Source organism: Papio anubis, chromosome 12 (assembly GCF_008728515.1).
Source record: "Papio anubis isolate 15944 chromosome 12, Panubis1.0, whole genome shotgun sequence".
Lineage (NCBI taxonomy): Eukaryota > Metazoa > Chordata > Mammalia > Primates > Cercopithecidae > Papio > Papio anubis.
In genome coordinates, this window is record NC_044987.1 from 102072393 (window position 1) to 102092204 (window position 19812).

A 19812-nucleotide genomic window follows, 5' to 3' on the forward strand; every position below is an offset into this window, starting at 1 on the left:
TCGGACAGTCTCTTTCCCCTGTGGGTTTCTTGGCTTCTGTCGGGCGACTCAAAGTGAGAATTTGGGGTCAGCCGTCCTAGTGCTGACAGTGACTCACTGAATGACCTCCAGCAAGTCACTTAACCTCTCTGAGCCTCCCTGTGCTTATTTAAAGTTGAGAATGGTAATTCAATCTGTCCACAAGGCAAGCTTGTTGAGAGAGTGGAATAAAACACTGTTACTTGAGGAGACGCTTTGTCAGCCTGACTGAGCAGCTGTACATGTTGTTATTTAAAGAAAAAAAAATCTGCTTTCAACCGTGTTCCAAAAAAAACTACTGCAAAGGCTAGGTGTAGTGGCTCATGCCTGTAATCCCAACACTTTGGGAAGCTGAGGCAGGAAGATCACTTACGCCCAGGAGTTTGAGAAACCCTGTCTCTACTGAACATGGTGAAACCCTGTCTCTACTGAAAATACAAAAATTAGCCGGGCATGGTGGTGGGCTCCTGTAATCCTAGCTACTTGGGAGGCTGAGGCAGGAGAATCCATTGAACCTGGGAGGTGGAGGTTGCGGTAAGCAGAGATGGCGCCACTGCGCTCCAGCCTGGGCAACAGAGCGAGACTCCATCTCAAAAGACAAAAAACAAACAAAGACAACGACTGCACAGATTTTCATCAAAGTTAAGAGGGTGTTCCTTTTAAAAGGGCTCTGGGGCTCACCTCAAAGGATAAAGAGAGATCATTAAAAATAGTCGAGACAAGGGTACAACGAATGAGTCTCCCATGATCCGGAGACCCGCTCTGCTCACTGAAATTACTAACCATGGGCAGAGAAAACAACAATTGCAGACACGAGTCATAAGTTTTTTTTTGTTGTTGTTGTTGTTTTTGAGTCGGTGTCTGGCTCTGTTGCCCAGGCTGGAGTGCAGCCGCGCGATCTCCGCTCACTGCAAGCTCCGCCTCCCAGGTTCACGCCATTCTCCTGCCTCAGCCCCGAGTACTGGGACTACGGGCGCCCGCCACCACGCCCGACTAATTTTTTGTAGTTTTAGTAGAGACGGGGTTTCACAGTGTTAGCCAGGATGAGTCTCGATCTCCTGACCTCATGATCCGCCCGCCTACGCCCTCCCAAAGTGCTGGGATTACAGGCGTGAGTCACCGCGCCCGGCCCTAGTCATAGTGTTTTTAATCGTAGAGGCTGATGGTCAATTGAGTTCTTCCCACGTGGACAATTCCGTGAAGCCTGCTCTGAGGTTAGGAGCAGCAGCGATTTCTCTTTAAAGCTGGTTAATGATTCCCTGGGTGGCCAGCTTGTACTTAAATAATTGTAAAAATGCGGTCTGAGGTGGCTTGCCTTTTTGGCCCTTTGCACACGGCTGGCATATGTCGTTTATGAATTGGGAGGCAGTGTCATTGTGTAAATCCCCTTATTCCTAGCGGGGTCATGGTCTGAGTTTGAATGCGTACCTCCGCAAGCATCTGTCACTGGCCAGATTAAAAACTACATTTCCCAAAGGCCCTCGCGGATCCCAGCCTTCTCCGTCTCTTTCCGGTTTTACACCTAGGCCCCGCCCCCAACGCGCGTGTCGGCCAATAGCGGCCCCACCTCTCGCGCCCGGCAAAAATAGCACGCGGGAGGGAACGTTTCACGGGCCGCGGGGGCGGGGCCTGTGGCCAGGGGTTGGTCTTTGGAATCGGAGAGGCAGATTCGCTGCTTGGCAGCACGGCCGGAGCTGGTCCGGTCAGGAGTCGGGATTTGCGGGGAGAGGTTCTCCACTGGCCAAGAGAAGGCCTTAAGAAAGACGGTATTAATCTCCCGTTGCGGCTCCCGCCTGGTCCCATCTTCGGCCGGCTCCTCCAGGAAATGAATCTGCCGCCGAATCTCGAGAGTCCAGTGACTCGGCAGGAGAAGATGGCGACCGTGTGGGATGAGGCCGAGGTGGGCACCGGGCGACCTGGCGGTCCGGGAACAGGGCCCGCAGGGAGACGCCATTGACAGGAGGGAAGGAGGTGGCTGGGGGTCAAGGTCTGGCCCGGTCCCGGGGACGGGGTCGTTTGGGATGTGGGCAGGGGTCCTGACTCCTTCATCTTGGCTTTATGGGCGTGGAAACTGAGGCTGTGAGTGGGTTCGGAGAACGAGGGATGCTTGTCCTGAGTAAAAGTAAATATATAAATAAACAAATAATTTTTTACAGCAAGATGGAATTGGGGAGGAGGTGCTCAAGATGTCCACGGAGGAGATCATCCAGCGCACACGGCTGCTGGACAGTGAGATCAAGGTGGGTGCACAGCTCCTGTGCGGGCGATGGAGTTCCCTACAGGACAGGCCCCAGCGATCCGAGTCGCCTCTCCTACTTCCTTCTCCGGCACCCTGGGGGAGACATAGGACTCAGGCTTCCCCTTCGGACCAGGAAAAGAGGAAAGAAAACTAAGCCTTAAAAGGGACAAGAAGACAGTCAGGGGGTGGTGGGAGACCTGGGCTGAGATGAGAAGTTATCAGATTGCCTTTCCCAGTGATAACTGGGAATAATCCTCTCAAGCATCCTACTTTTAGTAAAATCCCTGTTTTACAGATGAGTAAACTGAGGCTCAGAGACGTTTGTACTGCGATAAAGCACCCAGTTCTTACTAAGAGGCAGAACCTAAAACCTATATTTGCCTGTCTCGGAGGCCTGCTTTTATTCCAATACTACCACTATTTCACAAGGAGGTTTCCACACTGGCCTCCTGTTTCGACTTATACGGGATGTGGACACAGTCAGACTCTGCCTTCAGAGAGCCTCAGAACTGGATGAATGGATGTGGGAGGGTCCCCTGGGCACCCTGGACCTCACCAGTTACAGGGCTCTAGCATAAGCTGTACCAGGGCTTATATTTGCTCCTCCTCCCCTTCTCATCTCAGATCATGAAGAGTGAAGTGTTGAGAGTCACCCATGAACTCCAAGCCATGAAGGACAAGATCAAAGAGAACAGTGAGAAAATCAAAGTGAACAAGACCCTGCCGTACCTTGTCTCCAACGTCATCGAGGTGTGTGTGTATGTGGAGGGGAAGAGAGAGAGTCAGCGGGGATTGGGGACAGCCTGGGGTGGGGCCGCTAGGGAAAGAGTGGGTAGAGGTTTTGAGGCCAAACTGCATGTCAGAGCTACACCTTCTGGGGCACTTTCATGGGGAGATGGGGGCCTGCAAAGGCCTTGGAAGTCTCACATGTCTCCTTTTCTGTTAGTTATGTCTCCTCTGGGGTAGATGAGCCCTGTGCAGAGGAGGAGCACCTACACAGAGATCAATCCCTGGGCTTAGCAGGGGCACCCACCTTTGCTGGGCTCAGGGCTATTGGAGGAGGGAGGTAGGGATGGCCAGCCCTGCAGAGATTAGGAACTGACTTAGGAAGCACTGGGCCTTGGGGAGTTCAAGGGGCTGAGTTTTTTTCCTTCCCAGCTCCTAGATGTTGATCCTAATGACCAAGAGGAGGATGGTGCCAATATTGACCTGGACTCCCAGAGGAAGGGCAAGTGTGCTGTGATCAAAACCTCTACACGACAGGTGAGCATGGCTCAGCAATAAGAGACTGGAGGAGGGTGAGGAGCAGATGTGGGACAGGACTAGGGAGCCTTCCCTGAGGACACTAACTGAGACTGCCCCTGTAACTTGTCCACAGACGTACTTCCTTCCTGTGATTGGGTTGGTGGATGCTGAAAAGCTAAAGCCAGGAGACCTGGTGGTGAGTGGGGCCTGAGCCCAGGCAGTGCTTTTCTGGTGACTAGCTGAGCCCCTGCGCCCGCCCCAGGTCACTATTGGCTCTGAATCTCGGCAGAACAACTCAGAGAGTCTGGGATCCTGTCTACTTGCTGTTTGATTCTTGTATTGCCCAGTCCTGTGTCTTCCCCTCTGCAGACACCTGTTACCAGCCAATTGGGTAGCCCTTGAGTTGGGCCAAATCTGAAGGCCCTGTGCTGTGTCCTTAGGGTGTGAACAAAGACTCCTATCTGATCCTGGAGACGCTGCCCACAGAGTACGACTCGCGGGTGAAGGCCATGGAAGTGGACGAGAGGCCCACGGAGCAATACAGTGACATTGGGGGCTTGGACAAGCAGATCCAAGAGGTAAGGGAGGCACGGCAGCTGCCAGCAGCCTCAACAGCGTTTCAGTTTCCCCACGCCATTGATGCAGCTCATCTCCCTAATGTGTCTTTTATCCCTATAGCAACCTAGGGAGGAAGGGAGGGCTGCCATGTGACAGGTGAGGAGACTGAAGCCCAGAGAGTTTAAATGCCTTCCCCAGGGTCACAGAAAGACCAGAGCCAGGACTGGAATTCAGGCTCCTGGTTTCTGGCCCAGCATCTTTTTTTTTTTTTCTGAGACGGAGTTTTGATCTTACTGCCCATGCTGGAGTGCAATGGCGCGATTTTGGCTTACTGCAACCTCCACCTCCCAGGTTCAAGTGATTCTCCTGCCTCAGCCTTCCGAGTAGCTGGGATTACAGGCATGCGCCACCAAGCCTGGCTAATTTTAGCAGAGTCTCTATTTTTAGTAGAGACAGGGTTTCTCCATGTTGGTCAGGCTGGTCTTGAACTCCCAACCTCAGGCAATCCACCTTCCTTGGCCTCCCAAAGTGCTGGGATTATAGGCGTGAGCCACTGCTCCCGGCCCCTGGCCCAGTGTCTTTCTGCCATATACTCTTGTTCCTGGAGAGTCCATAGCCAGCCTTGGTGGGGATGAGCGTTCTGTGTCCTCTTGATACGGGGAAAGGAGTGGGCACGTCCCCGAGTTAGAGTGGGAGGGATTCAGATTGGGGTTGGAGCCACGAAGGGTTGGGCTGTAGGAGCCCTCAGGGCTTCATCTCCTCACCCAGGACTTCCTCCTGGCAGCTGGTGGAGGCCATTGTCTTGCCAATGAATCACAAGGAGAAGTTTGAGAACTTGGGGATCCAACCTCCTAAAGGGGTGCTGATGTATGGGCCTCCAGGGACAGGGAAGACCCTCCTGGCCCGGGCCTGTGCCGCACAGACTAAGGTGAGTACTTTGGGAGGGATGCGGGGGAAGTGGGCAGGAGCAGAAACTCTACCAGATGGGCTCCAAGTGTCTGCCTTTGACCTGACCCTACCACCTTTTCCTTCCAGGCCACCTTCCTAAAGCTGGCTGGCCCCCAGCTGGTGCAGATGTTCATTGGAGACGGTGCCAAGCTAGTCCGGGACGCCTTTGCCCTGGCCAAGGAGAAAGCGCCCTCTATCATCTTCATTGATGAGTTGGATGCCATCGGCACCAAGCGGTAAGGGAGGGCCAAGGATCCCCAGCAATCTCTGTGGCTGTGGAGGGAAGGGGTGGACTCTCAGTTGTGCTAAATTGTGGTTCTTTCCCACCCTGTATCCCCTCCTGCTCCTGGATGGTGACTCCTCAGCTCTTGAGGTTCAGATTCCTAACTCTTGATCAATGGCCTCCCTGTTTCCCCAACCATTCATTCCCATAGCTGCCAGCATGTTCCTTTCAAAACAGGAATCTGGGCCAGGCGTGGTGGCTCACGCCTGTAATCCCACTACTTTGGGAGGCCGAGGTGGGAGGATCACTTGAGCCCAGGAGTTTGAGCAACATAGGGAGACTCTGGGTAACATAGGGAGACTCTGTCTTTATAAAAAAATAAAAATATTAGTCAGGCGTGGTGGTGCACACCTATAGTCCCAGCTACTCAGGAGCTGAGGTGGGAGGATTGCTTGAGCCTGGGAGGTTATGGCTGTAGTGAGCTGTGATGGCACCACTGCACTCCAACCTGGGTGACAAAGTGAAACCCTGTCTTAAAAAAAAAAAAAAAATGCCTGTAATCCCAGCACTTTGGAAGCTGAGGCAGGCGGATCACTTGAGGCCAGGAGTTCAAGATCAGCCTGACCAACATGGTGAAACCTCGTCTCTACTAAAAACACAAAAAAATTAGGCAGGGGTGGTGGTGGCGCCTGTAGTCCCAGCTGCCCAGGAGGCTGAGGCATGAGAATCGCTTGAACCTGGGAGGCAGAGGTTGCAGTGAAGCCAAGATCGCGCCGCTGCACTCCAGCCTAGTGACAGAGCAAGACTCTGTCTCAAAAAAAAAGAAAACAAAAAATGCCAAAGCAGGAATCTGGCCCCCTTGCTCACGTGAACCCACAGTGGTCCCTGACACAAACCAATCCTGTTAAAAACCCTTCCTGGCTGGACGCCGTGGCTCACACCTACAATCCCTGCACTTTGGGAGGCTGAGGCGGGCGGATCACTTGAGGTCTGGAATTCGAGACCAGCCTGGCCAACATGGTGAAACCCGTCTCTACTAAAAATAGAAGAATTTAGCCTGGTGTGGTGGTACATGCCTGTAATCCCAGCTACTCGGAAGGCTGAGGCAGGACAATCACTTGAACCCGGGAGGCAGAGGTTGCAGTGAGTTAGGATTGTGCCACTGCACTCCAGCCTGGGTGACAGAGCGAGACTCCATCTCAAAAAAAAAAAAAAAAAAAACCCTTCCTGGGCCTTCCTGTTGCTCCCTGGGATAAACACCGGACTTGCAAGGCTCAACGTGTGCTGCCCTTTTGCGCCTCCAACCTCATCTCATGCCTGTCTCCCGCCTCCCCTGCTCTGGACTCCTGCCACAGTGTTTCCTGTGTTTCAGGCCCGCTGTGGCTCTTACCCTGTTCTCCACTGGTTGGTTGCCCAGTTGGTGTGCTTTCAGTCTTCAGATCTCAGCCTCAGGGACACTTCCTCGGGGATGCCTGCCTGGACTCTCCTGTACAGCACTGTCCAAGGCTGGGCCAGATTCCTGTGTTTCTAAGAGTTAACTCAGTTTGCAAGCGCACATTCGTCACAGTAACAGCGCAAGCAGTGGCTGGTTTTGCTTTTTTGTTGTTGTTGAGATGGAGTCTTGCTCTGTTGCCCAGGCTGGAGTGCAGTGGCGTGATCTCAGCAGACTGCAAACTCCACCTCCCAGGCTCAAGCAATTCTCCTGCCTCAGCCTCCTGAGTAGCTGAGATTACAGGTGCCTGCCACCACGCCCAGCTAATTTTTGTATTTTTAGTAGAAACAGGGTTTCACCATGTTGGCCAGGCTAATCTCGAACTCCTGACCCCAGGTGATCTGCCCACTTTGACCTCCCAAAGTGCTGGGATTACAGGTGTGAGCCACTGCACCCAGCCTTGCTCACTGTTTTATCCTCAGTCCACCACATGATTCCAGGAGCCTCTTCAGTCTCTGAATGTGGCCAACAATTAATGACACCTTTTATGTGTCAGTCCCCGGGCTGGGGGCCCCAAGTAGAGTGAGCCATTTCCCTGCCCTAGACAGGTTAAGTTAGGCTTCCAAGGGGTAGAGGAGGGGAGGGCTCTGCCTAAGCTGTGCCCTCACCAGCATCTTGGGCTTCCTGTGCCCTAGCTTTGACAGTGAGAAGGCTGGGGACCGGGAGGTGCAGAGGACAATGCTGGAGCTTCTGAACCAGCTGGATGGCTTCCAGCCCAACACCCAAGTTAAGGTAAGTATTAGCACTCCCAGGCGAAGAAGATGAGGCTCAGAGGTCAGGAGCTGTCAGGCCCCCAGCTAGCGAGTGGTGGAGCTGGAATGAGAATTGGGATCTGTCTTTAACATCCCATGTGTCTCACCTGCACTCTGGGGGCTGCCTCTCTGCCTTTTTTGACCGTGTCTGCCCATCTGGGAGCACCTTGCTCCTTTGTTCAAGTTGTGGCTTCTCTTCCTCAGGTAATTGCAGCCACAAACAGGGTGGACATTCTGGACCCCGCCCTGCTCCGCTCGGGGCGCCTGGACCGCAAGATCGAGTTCCCAATGCCCAACGAGGAGGCCCGAGCCAGAATCATGCAGATCCACTCCCGAAAGATGAACGTCAGGTGAGCAGGGGCACAGGCAGGGCACGGAGACCTGGACAGGCGCAGGAGGAGGATGTCTCTGCCGCGCGTCTCTGTACTGAGCTTCCCCAGCCTCCACCACCACCACCTGCCCGGCCGCAGGCACACACAGCACCGTTCCACACCCCACCCTCCATTTCTCTCCAGTTGCCTGATGTAGCATCTTGCCAGGGCCCAGGTCATAATTCTGGGTGCTCTGCTCCTTAGACTTCACCCCTCATCTGAAGGCACAGAGGCTGGAGGCACTCATTTTCCCTGCCTCACACCTCAGCCCATGAGCACAGGCCAGGCATGGATGGGGCCAGATGGACTTGAGTTCAGATATGTATGACTCTCAGCAGGTGGCATGCCCTCTCAGCCTCACTTCTTATTTGGGACTTGGGGATGATAGCACCGACTTCACAGGGTTGTGGCAAGGATTAGATGTGACAGTGTCAAGCACAGTGCTGGGCACAGGATGAGGACAGCAGGGCCTGCTGAGCTGGGAGACCATCTTTTGTCCCCACATCCCCCTGCTCCCCTGCCTCATGCCACGTCAGTCCCTGGAGTCTCAAATGCAGATTTCTAGAAGGCCAGAGCTCAAAAGACCCTAGAAATAACCTGGTATAACCTGCATGAACTTCCTCCCTTTGTCCCCCACATCTTGTACTGAGAAGAGAACAAGGTACATTGATTGGGTAAGGAACTCGCCTCTGATCTCAGGGCGACTTGACTTTGTTGCTTGACAGGGCCAGGGGAGGACATTTGGCCCCTCTGCCCACTCTGCATGAGCCACTGAGCCTGTGGTATCTGTTCTCTCCCCAGTCCTGACGTGAACTATGAGGAGCTGGCCCGCTGCACAGATGACTTCAACGGGGCCCAGTGCAAGGCTGTGTGTGTGGAGGCGGTGAGTGGTCAGGCGGGGTGGGTGCGTCGCGTTGTGCCTTCTTGCCCCCTCCCTGGACAGGATGGGGGCATTTGACTGTTGGAGACAGCTGGGGGAAGAGGTCTGAGCCTCAGGGAGCCAGGGAAGGCATTCAGGCATTCAGACCTAGACTCTGTTTGTCCCGGCTGTAGGGCATGATCGCACTGCGCAGGGGTGCCACGGAGCTCACCCACGAGGACTACATGGAAGGCATCCTGGAGGTGCAGGCCAAGAAGAAAGCCAACCTGCAGTACTACGCCTAGGGCGCGCCGGCCAGCCCCGGTCTCACGGCTGAAGTGCGCAATAAAAGATGGTTTAGGGTCCCTGCCGCTGCTTGTCTGCCTTCCCTGGGCTCTGGCTGGAGGAGTAGGGGCATGTGCAGGCGGCCCCTTCCTCAGGTGCTGCAGCCTGGAAACCCTGAGACAGCCGTGGGCCCCACACCACTGGTCAGGGTGAGGCTTTCTGGTGCCGTGCGTGGTGCTGCAGCTGCTGCCTGGGCCTTCATGCCCCTTCAGAGCCCTCTCTCCCTGAGCACCGCTCTGCTCTGAGCTTTCAGAGGCTCATGGGCCTGCAGTTCCTGCATAGAGGACCTAGATAGAAGCCACCCTTTCCCTTTTGGCATTTTGGTGTCTGGCACCAGTCCTTGCCTCCTGGTAAAGCCAGGCTTGGGTTTAGGCCTTCAGCCTCCTCCCTCCTTTCGTGGCCCTGTTTCTCCAGACGCCCCCTTAGCTCTTTCTGTCCCTGTCTTTTGGCCAGAAACTGAGCCTGAACAGGATCCACTGGGAGCCCCTCTACGACTGATCTGTCACGATGTGCTCCCCTCCCCCAGTTCGGCCGTCTCTTCACTCTAGCCGGCCCCTTGCCTTCCCTGGGTGGCCCTGCTTGGCTTCCCACTGACTCCTCAGCCCCGGCCTCAGGAGGCCAGCAGCACAGCCCCTGACGTGCTTCTGGTTCTGTCCCCTGCCCTGGACTCAGTCAACCCCAGTCCTGCATTCCTGTTCCTTCTTCTAACCAGACGGCATTTGCTCCTGACCATGACACCCAAGTTCCCCCACAGGGACCACACCCACTGTGCTTTGGCTTCCTCATCTCCAAAATGGGGCCCCCGGCCTCTCCCAGTGGGCCGTGATGCTCGCACACACTGTCTGCCATCCAGCAGGGCTTGGCACCCTGGCTGGCAGCCCTGAGCACCTGCGTAGGTGAGGGGGGCAGCTGGCCAGGACGGCTGTGGTTCATTCCTTGGATCTGAGGCCAGGAGTCACTGGATCCTTGAGACAGTTATCCTACAGGATGTGTCGCAGCTAGGCGAAGCAAATACTATCATTTTAAAATGTTTTGCTGTTAGAAATATTGAGAGCTAAGGACGTCACTGGGGTTTCATGTCCACCTCTCCCACGCTCCATGACACCGCCCAGACTGCAGATCCCAGCCAGTGTACTATTGACAGTGGTCCTGGCTGGCCTGGGAGGGAAGAGGTGGACTGGGCACCCCCACCCACATTCTCTTGACAGGACTGGGGAAGCGGCGCCCTGTGCCTGGTGTTCTTATACTCCACACCTTCAGAAGAGAGGGTGTGTGGTTTTGAATAAGGGTCCCATATTATCTTTTCTTCTTTTTCTTATTTTTGAGACGGGGTCTTGCTCTATCACCCAGGCTGGAGTGCAGTGGCGCGATCTCAGCTCACTGCAGCCTCCGCCTCCCAGGTTCAAACAATTCTCCTGCCTCAGCTTCCTGAGTAGCTGGGATTACAGGCACCTGCCACTGCACCTGGCTAATTTTTGTATTTCAGTAGAGACGGGGGTTTCACCATATTGGCCAGGCTGGTCTCGAACTCCTGACCTTGTGATCTTTGGCTTCCCAAAGTTCTGTGATTACAGGCATGAGCCACCATACCCGGCCTCTCTTTTTTAAGCAAATGAGAGCCTAATTTGAGGCCAAACCTGGAGATGACTTTGTGGCTGGAGCTTCCTTCCCTGGTTACATTTTCAGTGAGGGGGAATGGGGGGCAGGTAGGGAAAATGCTGTGGCTTGCAGTTCTATAAAATAAGGACAGCACCCTAACTGGGTGTGGTGGCTCACACCTGTAAGCCCAGCACTTTGGGAGGCTGAGGCAGGCAGATCACAAGGTCAGGAGTTCAAGACCAGCCTGGCCAATATAGTGAAACCCCATCTCTACTAAAAATATATTAAAAAAATAGCCAGGTGTGGTGGCAGGTGCCTGTAATCCCAGCTACTTGGTAGGCTGAGGCAGGAGTCATTGTTTGAACCCAGGAGGTGGAGGTTGCAGTAAGCCGAGACCGTGCCACTGCACTCCAGCCTGGGTGACAAAGTGAGACTCTCAAAAGAAAGAAGGACAGCGTCCTGGAGTTGGTGGTGAGGGACTAAAATGGCACAGGGCCAGGCTGGTATAGGTGCTCCGTCTATTGGAATAAGAAGCCAGGAAGACATGGAATGTTCAGAGACGCACTGCAGGGGTGACAGTTCAGAGACAGGCAACTGGCAGTGGCATTGAGGAAGGCCCTGCGTGGCCATGGAAGGCCGTGCAGAACCAAGGCAGCCAGTGTGTGGATAATATTTATTTGTATATCTATAGAACAAATATTTACAGATACAAACGGAATCACAGCAAAGTTGCTATAAAACCACCCAGACCTCTCGATGGCCACTTCTGAAAACATCCATGGTCAAGGGCAGGGCCAGGCCCGGCTGTGGAGTGGGCCAGCTGAGTACCTGGGCGTCAGCCAAGGGAAATGCTTGGGGATTATGGCTTCAGCACTCTCCCGGAGCACATTCCTGAGCGCTGACAACTCGGAGCCCTCACCGCCCCCACCTACCCCAACCCTAGTGGGGAAGGAAAGGGGCCTGAGCTGGGGAGAGCAGCCTGGGCTCGCTCTGTGCCTGCTCCAGGAGTCCCTGGCCCCTGTGCTGGCAGGAGCGTCCCTGAGCTGGACCAGGAGGCCTCTCTGGCCTGCGGCTGCTCCCTGCCCAGCAGGCTGCTGTTTGGCAGCCGGAGGTGACATGAGCTGCTGGTGCTGCCAGGGTGTGTTGACCAGGAATGAGCTCCCAGGGCGGGCAGCCCTGAGGAAAGGGTCTTAGGAAGTGCCTCCCAGCTCACTGCTAGAAGCTGAGGGCTGTCAGTGCTGAGTGGGGCTGGGGTACACGAGCACCTGCCTCTCCTTTCTTTGGTTTAGAGGTGGGAAAGGAAGGGCCAGGAAAAGGGAGAGAAGCCGCCCCAGCCTTAGCCCCTAGGCCACCTGGGGACTGGCTGCGTGTGCAGAGGGGGCAGCAGGAGGTGGGCAGCTCCGGAGCTCCCTGCACCCTGGGATCCTTGGGCTGCTCTCACTCCCGGGGTCCCAGCAGGGCAAGGCCTCTGCTTGGGACCAGTGCTGCTGTTCCTCGCTGCTCACTCCGGGAGGTGCAAGATGACAGGGTAGCAAGGAGAGGTAACCACAGCATGGCTGGGGACAGGCGTTACACTGGGCCCCGGACCCAGCACAGGGATCACAGTGTCGGTCTCGCACACACGCCTCTGGCCACATGTGCACATCACACACATCCACGCACATCTCCCTCCTGTCTGGTGGGAGGCTCATTCTCTCTCGCAGGCACTCGCCCTCTCTGCCTCTCACATAGGCAGTCACAGAGTGAATCCGAGCATCTTATTGCTGCAGGGGGCAGGGGCGTCAGGGCATCAGGGAAGGTTAATCCACGAAGATCGAGAACAGCACCATCACCACAATGCCCGCACAGAGCAGAAGCAGCTGCTGCAGGGAGCGCCTGTGGGGAGGGAACGGGGCTCATGGTGGAGGCATGGGCAGGGAGGAGCAGGCAGCGGCCAGGAGCCCCTCCCCCCTGAGCCTCTTAAGGGCCCTGTGAGTGGCAGTCCTCTTCCGCCAACAGGTCACTCACCACGGGTCCTCTTCTTCCAAGAGGTCAGGGAGCACGTTCACCAAGGCGATGTAGAGAAAGCCTCCAGAGGTGAAGGGCAGGACCCAGGCTGCCGTCTCCTCTGCAGCGGGAGAACACCCGACTGGGCACCCAGGGCACCGCATATTCTCCCTGCCTCCCGGGCCTGGGGACCAGCGGTGAGGCAGCCAAATCCTTTGGCTGGTGACCCTCTACCGATGCCACCCGCCACCACCACCCACCACGCCCGTACCTACTCCCTTGGGGGACTGGGTACAGATGGCAAAGCCGGCGCCCAGCAGGCCCCCCAGCGCTGTCGAGAGTTGCAGCTTGGCTGCGCTCCATCGGTCAAAGCCAGCCCGGAGCAGGATGGCAAAGTCGCCCACCTGAAGGGAGGTCCGGAGGTTCACCCTGCGCCCCAGCAGGGCCTGATACCCTGAGTGCTCAGGTACAATACACACACTGAGCCCTTCCCCACCCTGCCCCTGGGACTCTCATCCTGAGTATGGCAGAGATGGCAGCTGCAGGCTGCTGGGGTGAGGAGCTCCGGCCCTCACAGCCCAGCCCCAGAGTGCCACACTGGGAAGGCCCACCCCCAAGCCCTCCTGAGCTCCACACTCATGCTGACCATGGGTACTGTGGGGGCCTGGGCCTCTGGGGGCTGCCCTACAAGCGCTCACCTCATGGGGGATCTCGTGCAGGAGGATGGCCATGGTTGTCAGGAGCCCGATCTGCAGGGAGGGGAGCCGTGGCTGCAGGGTCTGTGCTGAGGCCTGGGCACCCCACTTGCCCACTCATTCCACAGAGGTTTACTCTGCTCTGAGCTGGCCCTGGGTGGGCACTGTGTTGGCCACTGGAAATACAGCAGTGACTAAAGGGGACAAGGAACCTGCCTTCACGAAGCTAGCGGTCTAGAGGGGAGAGACAGGACTCACACACTCACAGGCGCTGGGAAGGAAAGGATGGACAGGGTGCCCGGGGGAGCAGGCCCAGGGACCAAATTTAGATGAGGAGGTCAGCAAAGGCCTGGTGGAGGAGTCCACGTAAGTCGAGGCCCCAAGGATGAGTCGTCAGCTGCTCAAAGCGTGGGCGGGAGAACATTCCAGGCAGGGGGAACAGTGTGAGGTGGGAAGGAGCTCGGCCAGCTGCAGAGTAGGCCGCCCCTGGGCCAGAGGCCAGAGGGAGGAGGTGGAGGAAGAAGCATCTAGGAGCAGGCAGGGTCCACGCCTAGCAGCTTGACAGAGGCACCCAACAAGGAGTGCTAGGAACAGGAACAGACCAGGGGCTCAGGATCAGAACGGTAGCGGCCAGGACAGCAGCAGGGAGGATGGGGATGAGGGTCTTAGATGAGGGCGCTGGCAATGGAGGGGCAAGAAGCAGAGACTCCAGACACAGGCGGAGTCCACATGGCTGCCACCAGAATCGCCAGAGCCCTACCAGCCCCAAGCCCCTCACCTTCTTGCTCACAAGGAAGCTGGCAGCCACAGCCAGCCCATGGGTGAAGTTGTCGATGGTGTTGGCCAGCAGGTTGAGGTAGCCGCTGACCTGGGAAGAAGGGAAGGCAGGAGGCAGGGCTGAGTGGGACTGGCCACTCAGGGCTGTACGGCTGCAGGGGCCCTGAGCAGGCCACTCACTTTGATGCTCCGGACCACGGCACCGAGGCCGGGCTCTGCGGCCGGCTGGGCCAGACAGTGGCCTCCATTGAGCGCAGCGGCAGCAGCAGTGGGGTCTTTGTTGGGGGCCTAGGGCCAGGAGAAGGAGGGAGAGGTGACATTAGATGCCCCCCACTCAGCCAGGGCAGACAGAAGGGGAGAGAGAGATGGAAAAAGAGAGACAGGGGGCCGGGCGCAGTGGCTCATGCCTGTAATCCAGCACTTTGAGAGCCCAAGGCAGATGGACCACCTGAGGTCAGGAGTTTGAGACCAGCCTGGCCAACATGGTGAAACCCCACCTCTACTAAAAATACAAAAATTAGCCGGGCGTGGTGGTGCGCGCCTGTAGTCCCAGCTACTCGGTAGGCTGAGGCAGAAGAATCGCTTGAACCTGGGAGGTGAAAGTTGCAGTGAGCCGAGATCATGCCACTGCACTCCAGCCTGGGTGACGGAGCAAGACTCTGTCTCAAAAAAAAATAATAATATTTGGGGAGGCTGAGGTGGTGGGATCACGGTGTCAGAGATCACCATCTCTGGAAAACATCATGGTGAAACCCTTGTCTTTGCTAAAAATACAAAAGTTAGCTGGGCATGGCGGCACGCCACCAGTCCCAGCCTCGGGAGGCTGAGGCAGGAGAATCCCGCTGAACCTGAAGGCGAGGTTGCAGGAGCCGAGATTGCACCACTGGACTTCAGCCTGGTGATGGTGGAGCCGAGACTCCGCCTCAAAAAAAAAAAAAAAAAAGACAGGATTCCTCTTTTTCTGGTAGCTAGAATTCTCTGCTACTCTATCAGCTGGGTGCCCCCAAACTCAACAAACCTTCCCCAACTGCTGTCACCATCAGGCTACCAGAACAAGCTACATCAGGGGCTAATGCTGTCACTCCCAAGGAAGGTGGCCCAGCCTCCCGCAGCTCCCAGGGGAGGGCCAGGAGACCCCTCTTTTCAGGGCTCAACTCAGAACCTGGGCCTCCAGGCCCCAGGCACCACCACAGAACAGAGGCTGATATATCCAGGCCTTTGGGTTTGGGGCCCACCTGGCTGGTCCTCTCCGCCTTGCTGTCCAGGAACATCTTCTCCAACGCCAGGAAGGTCAGGATGCCAGCAATGACCCATAGCCCCAGCTGCTGCTGCTGCTGCAGGCTCTGCCCCTCACCACCTGCAGGGGGCGGCAAGGCCAGGCCAAGCCAGGGCCATAGGAGGGGGCCATTTGGAATGGGATCTCATCCAGGGCACCAGGGCAGTGACAAGGGTGGGTCGGGCAGCTGGGGCCTAGAACTCCCACTAGGGCCAGGGCCCTGAGACCGGGATGATGACCCTCCCTCCCTCCCTCCCAGGCAAGCTCCTGCCAGATACCCAGAATCCCTCTCCTGGTCATCCTGGCCATCCCTGGGCGTGGGCACCAGGCCCCCACTCCTGGCACCGTCCTGCCCCTGGCCTGTGGCCTCACTCACCAGGGCCGGCGCTGCACGTGTAGGCCCAGGCTTCGGGCAGCAGGTGCAGAAACACATTGCCCAAGAGTCCCCCCAGGGCGAAGCTGAGCAGCTGCTTCAGGCGCCAGGCCCCAGCTACAAGGGAGAGATGTGGGATCTGGGGGCCGACCCGCTGGAGCTCCTGGCCTGACCTCCATCCCACTCCACTCACTGGGCTCTTCCTGGGCCTGCAGAAGGCTGGAGATGGGTGGCTGCTCTTCCTGGGCCCCCCACCTCACAGCAGAAACACCACACCCTGCCAAATGCCCATAGGGCCACCACCACATCATGGTGAAGAGCTGACAGGTCCCAGCTCCCAACCCACTAGCTGGTGACCTTGGCAGATGACTTTGGAGACTCAGTTTCTCCATCTGTAAATTGGGTCTTATGGGAATTATTATTTTATCTTTTGTTTTGAGACAGAGTCTCACTCTGTTGCTCAGGCTGGAGTACAGTGGCGTGATCTTGGCTCACTGCAACCTCTGTTCAAGCGATTCTCCTGCCTCAGCCTCCTAAGTAGCTGGGATTACAGGTGCGTGCCACCACATCCGGCTAATTTTTATATTTTTGGTAGAGATGGTGTTTCACCATGTTGGCCAGGCTGGTCTCAAACTCCTGACCTCAGGTGATCTGCCCACCTCAGCCTCCCAAACTGCTGGGATTACAGTCGTGTGCCTTTTATGGGCTCTTATTAAATGACAATATGTATAGCAAGTGCTCAATAAGTGGGAATTTTTCTCAGCTGCTGTCACTCTCAGAAAAGTGGCAGAGATTTGGGGACTTGCAGCATCCAGAGTTGGAAGTCGCCTGCCTGAAAGCCATGTCCAACCCTTTGGCTTGATAGAGAAACTGAGGCCTAGAGGACAGAGGCAGCTGAGTTTGGGGTGGGATCCCAGGGGAAACTGCTATTTCCTGGCTGGGTGACCTTGGGCTGGTCAAAGAACCTCTCTGTGCCTGTGCATCCCCACTTGTAAAATGGAACTAATAATCCAAGTGCTCCCTGCACTGACCTCGCAGGGCTGCTCTGAAGGGTGAGCACAGGCCTGACTGTCGCCCGAGCAGGGTCACAGCCGCCCTCAGCTCAGTGCCTGGCACAGAGCTGCTGCGTAACTATCTGGTAAGTGAATGATTCCTGAGCATCCAGCAGGCAGCACCAGCCTCTGGGATGCTTGTTTCTAACAGATTCCCAGGGCCCTGGTCCATCCCTCTTGGGTGGGGGATAGGCACATGCATTCTTAGCAGCTCCCTAGAGCTCTCCTGCGTGTTTTGTTACGTTATTTATAAACGGGCAGTACATGCTCCTGGTACAAAAGGGTAGTCAGGGCAAAGCTCCCACCCGTGCCTACATCCCCATCTCCTGGACCCCCTCCCCAGGGGCAGGCCCTGCTACCAGGTGCTCATAGCTTCCTGGGGAAGCCAGAACCAGCCACCCCTGGCTAGATGACTCCTGAGAGTACCAAGGGGAGAAGTTCTATTCAATCCTCTCCCTCCATCTCAGACACTCTGTGACCCGGGGTCTCCTAAGAAGAGCAGCAGCGTGCTTCCCACATGCTGGCCAGCCCTGGGCGCCATCGGAGAGCCACCCACCTTCTGAGCGCAGCATGGTCCCCATCTCTAGGGGAATGACGAGCAACGGGAAGACCCCACTGAGCCCCACCATGAGGGAACCCAGGAGGGAGCAGATCCAGGTGTCCAGCCGCTCTCCGCTCAGCAGAGCCCCCCAGGACTCGCTTTCCTTGTTGTCCAGGCGGCAGGCCGTCGCAGTCCCCCGGCTCCGGAGGGCCGGCTGGGAACCCCCAGCCCTTCCCAAGAGCTCCAGGGCAAGGGCGGTGAGGAAGAGGAGCCTTGGGCCCGCCATGCCACAGCCAGGGCAGGGACATCCAGGCATGCCACGTACTGAAAAACACAAAGGCCACCTACATGAGCTGCCAGCCTTGGCCGCACACCTGCTTAGGAAACGTGGCGCCTCCCTCCTCCCTCCAAGGGACCCTGGCATCCACCCTCCTGCTGTCCTTGCCAGAGCGTCTGAGCATCCAAATGCTCGGTGCACAGCAATGGGGCCCTGTGTCTCCACGCGCCACTCCCGATCACCGCGTATTTTTTCCTTCTGAGCAGCTCCAGACTGTGTCAGCACCTCCGCCTGAGGCTAAACTTTCCCTAATGACAGGGTGAGGCGCTGGCTGGCTCTCCTCAGCCACCGGCGGCCCGGCCCAGTCTGGTATCTCTGGCTGCCAGGGGAGGCTCTGCCGCCCGCGACACCCCAGAGACTGAGGCTCCCCTTCTAAGGGCATGGGGTGGATTCAGAGAGACACACGTGGAGAAACTGAGCAGCTGAGCCAGGGCAAGACCATCCACGCTTCTTCCTAGGACATGAGACCAATGTCCCTGGGGCACTGACAGCGACAGGAGGTGGGGCTGATGAAGAAGGAGCCTTTAGCCAGGGGATGCCTCTCCCATGCAGAGAGCAGACTGTAGAGCCCCCGCGGTGAACTCTACACTGCACTTTGAGCTGTGTGACTCTGGGCAAATCTCTGAAGCCCCCTCCCCGTCTGAACCTCAGTGCCCTCATCTGCAGGACAGGGATCAATATCACCTGCCTCAGCTGTGAGGGCGAGGTAAGCCTGAAAGTGCAGGTGGATGTGCATGAGAAGGCGCAGAAGCCTTGCCTGTGCCAGGGAAGGCCTGGAGCTCCCTGTAGCAGGAATGTGCCCAGCCGGCCGATCACAGGATGTGGACGTGAGTCAACCAAGCGAGAAGTTCCATCTGGAAACTCGGGCATGAGGTTTAAATGTGGTCTGCCCTGCCTCAGGCTGGCTGTGACCTTGAGCTAGTGACGTCCCTGCCTCAGTTTCCTCACCTTCTGATGGAGATGGGAGGGGAAGAAAGCAGCTGCCTCTGGGTGGTGGCAGAGATGCCCATCTCTAGGACCTCCAGGCCTTAACTAATCAGGCATACTGATGAAGCCACCGGAGCTCCACTGGGGACCACAGGCAAGACTGGGCCAGGCCGAGGCGGTCACGCAGAGGTGAGGGGACTACCGGTTAGCGGGAGAGAATACACTGAGAGTCCGAGGGGAGAGGAAAGGAGAGAGTGAGAGAGCCAGAGAGAGGCGGGTGGGACGCTGAGGGGACAGCGAGGGAGGGATGGGGCGCGGGGCGCGGAGCGATGAGGGAGAGGAGGCCGAGGTGGGGAAGCCTGACTCCTGGGTCCTGGGAGCCGGCCCAGGTCTGATGAGGACCAGTCAGACGGGGCGAGGGATCGGCCGGGTCCGCCACGCCCGGGACGCGGGCCCCGAGGGTCCGGCGGGCACTCACCGTGCGGCTGCGGCGGCGGCGCTCCGGGCGGCCCCGGCCATCCAGCTGCGGTGCCGCGCCCCGCCCAGGCTCTGCCCCGCCCGGCCGCCCGGCCGCCCGGCCCCCCGGCCCGGGGCCGCCCCCGGCGCGCGGCCACGTCACAAGGGGCCTGTCCGGAACCCGAGGCGCAGCGTGCCGCGGGGCCGGGGGGAGTGGCGGCGGAAGGGCGCTTCCGCCTCGCGGCAGTGGGGGACCCGGGCAGAGGGCGCACTTCCGTTTGGGCCGGGCTGCGGGTCGGAGGGGAGGGCCGGTAGGAAGTGGGAGCGCCACACGCACCGCGCTCAGCCAGGCTGGGCAGGGACGGAGGCGGCGGCTCTGCGGGGACCGCGATCGGCCGAGCTGCGGGGCTTGCGGATCTGGCCGCCGCTTCCCGTCCAGGGCCGCAGTCTGCCCACGGCCGCACGGGGGCGCACCCTGCCGCCAGACCACTCCGCCCAGGTCGGGCTGGGAGGACGGCTGTGCGCTCCTGCTCTGAGTCAGCCCGGCCTGGCTCCTCCATGAGCAAGGGAAAGGGGAAGTGTCTGCCGCAGGGAGGGGCCTGGCCCCGGGAACCTCAGAAGAGGGAATTTTATTCTTACTCATCGAATTATTTTTATGCTTTGGTTTTTCGCTGGGAACCTCAGGCCACTGTCTCCAGGGCTTGTAACCCTTTGGGGTCCAATGCATGGTGGCTGGACCCTGC

The 19812-nt window shown here is 57.5% G+C and overlaps 2 protein-coding genes across 9 annotated transcripts; one reads left to right on the plus strand and one right to left on the minus strand.

The window, feature by feature from the left end:
- Positions 1 to 1652: 1652 nt before the first annotated feature.
- Positions 1653 to 9071, plus strand: PSMC3 (proteasome 26S subunit, ATPase 3). 2 transcript variants are annotated; one of them, XM_003909925.3, is made up of 12 exons: positions 1653 to 1918; positions 2175 to 2258; positions 2882 to 3007; positions 3416 to 3520; positions 3636 to 3698; positions 3943 to 4080; positions 4845 to 4988; positions 5096 to 5244; positions 7359 to 7455; positions 7680 to 7825; positions 8648 to 8729; positions 8900 to 9071. In XM_003909925.3, the coding sequence occupies exons 1-12, from the start codon at positions 1844 to 1846 to the stop codon at positions 9008 to 9010; spliced, it is 1320 nt and encodes a 439-aa protein (XP_003909974.1). In that variant the 5' UTR covers positions 1653 to 1843; the 3' UTR covers positions 9011 to 9071. The 2 variants fall into 2 exon arrangements, with proteins under 2 accessions (XP_003909974.1, XP_009184365.1); XM_009186101.1 differs by lacking the exon at positions 1653 to 1918 and adding an exon at positions 1930 to 2005 and having other exon boundaries at positions 8900 to 9070.
- A 2182-nt stretch (positions 9072 to 11253) lies between these two features.
- On the minus strand, positions 11254 to 19250 carry SLC39A13 (solute carrier family 39 member 13). 7 transcript variants are annotated; one of them, XM_021925805.2, is made up of 11 exons: positions 18635 to 19038; positions 18444 to 18540; positions 17365 to 17673; positions 15760 to 15873; positions 15343 to 15464; positions 14288 to 14395; positions 14109 to 14198; positions 13334 to 13384; positions 12907 to 13039; positions 12657 to 12819; positions 11254 to 12524 (listed from the first exon to the last, which is right to left on the minus strand). In XM_021925805.2, exons 3-11 carry the CDS (start codon positions 17663 to 17665, stop codon positions 12449 to 12451), a joined length of 1158 nt encoding a protein of 385 aa, XP_021781497.1. In that variant the 5' UTR covers positions 17666 to 17673; positions 18444 to 18540; positions 18635 to 19038; the 3' UTR covers positions 11254 to 12448. The 7 variants fall into 7 exon arrangements, with proteins under 7 accessions (XP_021781497.1, XP_009184371.1, XP_031509309.1 ...); XM_009186107.3 differs by lacking the exons at positions 18444 to 18540; positions 18635 to 19038 and adding an exon at positions 19092 to 19250 and having other exon boundaries at positions 12657 to 12756; positions 12911 to 13039; XM_031653449.1 differs by lacking the exons at positions 18444 to 18540; positions 18635 to 19038 and adding an exon at positions 19092 to 19250 and having other exon boundaries at positions 12657 to 12756.
- Between the last annotated feature and the right edge of the window lie 562 nt (positions 19251 to 19812).

Coding starts and splice junctions, on each gene's coding strand:
- SLC39A13 (XM_021925809.2), bottom strand. CDS start 17,665: ATGCCTGGATGTCCCTGCCCTGGCTGTGGCATGGCGGGCCCAAGGCTC. Junction 14,199..14,287: donor CCGTGGTCCGGAGCATCAAA/GTGAGTGGCCTG, acceptor CCTTCTTCCCAG/GTCAGCGGCTACCTCAACCT. Junction 12,820..12,906: donor CCAGTCCCCCAAGGGAGTAG/GTACGGGCGTGG, acceptor GCTGGTCCCCAG/GCCCGGGAGGCAGGGAGAAT.
- PSMC3 (XM_003909925.3), top strand. CDS start 1,844: ATGAATCTGCCGCCGAATCTCGAGAGTCCAGTGACTCGGCAGGAGAAG. Junction 3,008..3,415: donor TTGTCTCCAACGTCATCGAG/GTGTGTGTGTAT, acceptor TTTCCTTCCCAG/CTCCTAGATGTTGATCCTAA. Junction 5,245..7,358: donor GATGCCATCGGCACCAAGCG/GTAAGGGAGGGC, acceptor CCTGTGCCCTAG/CTTTGACAGTGAGAAGGCTG.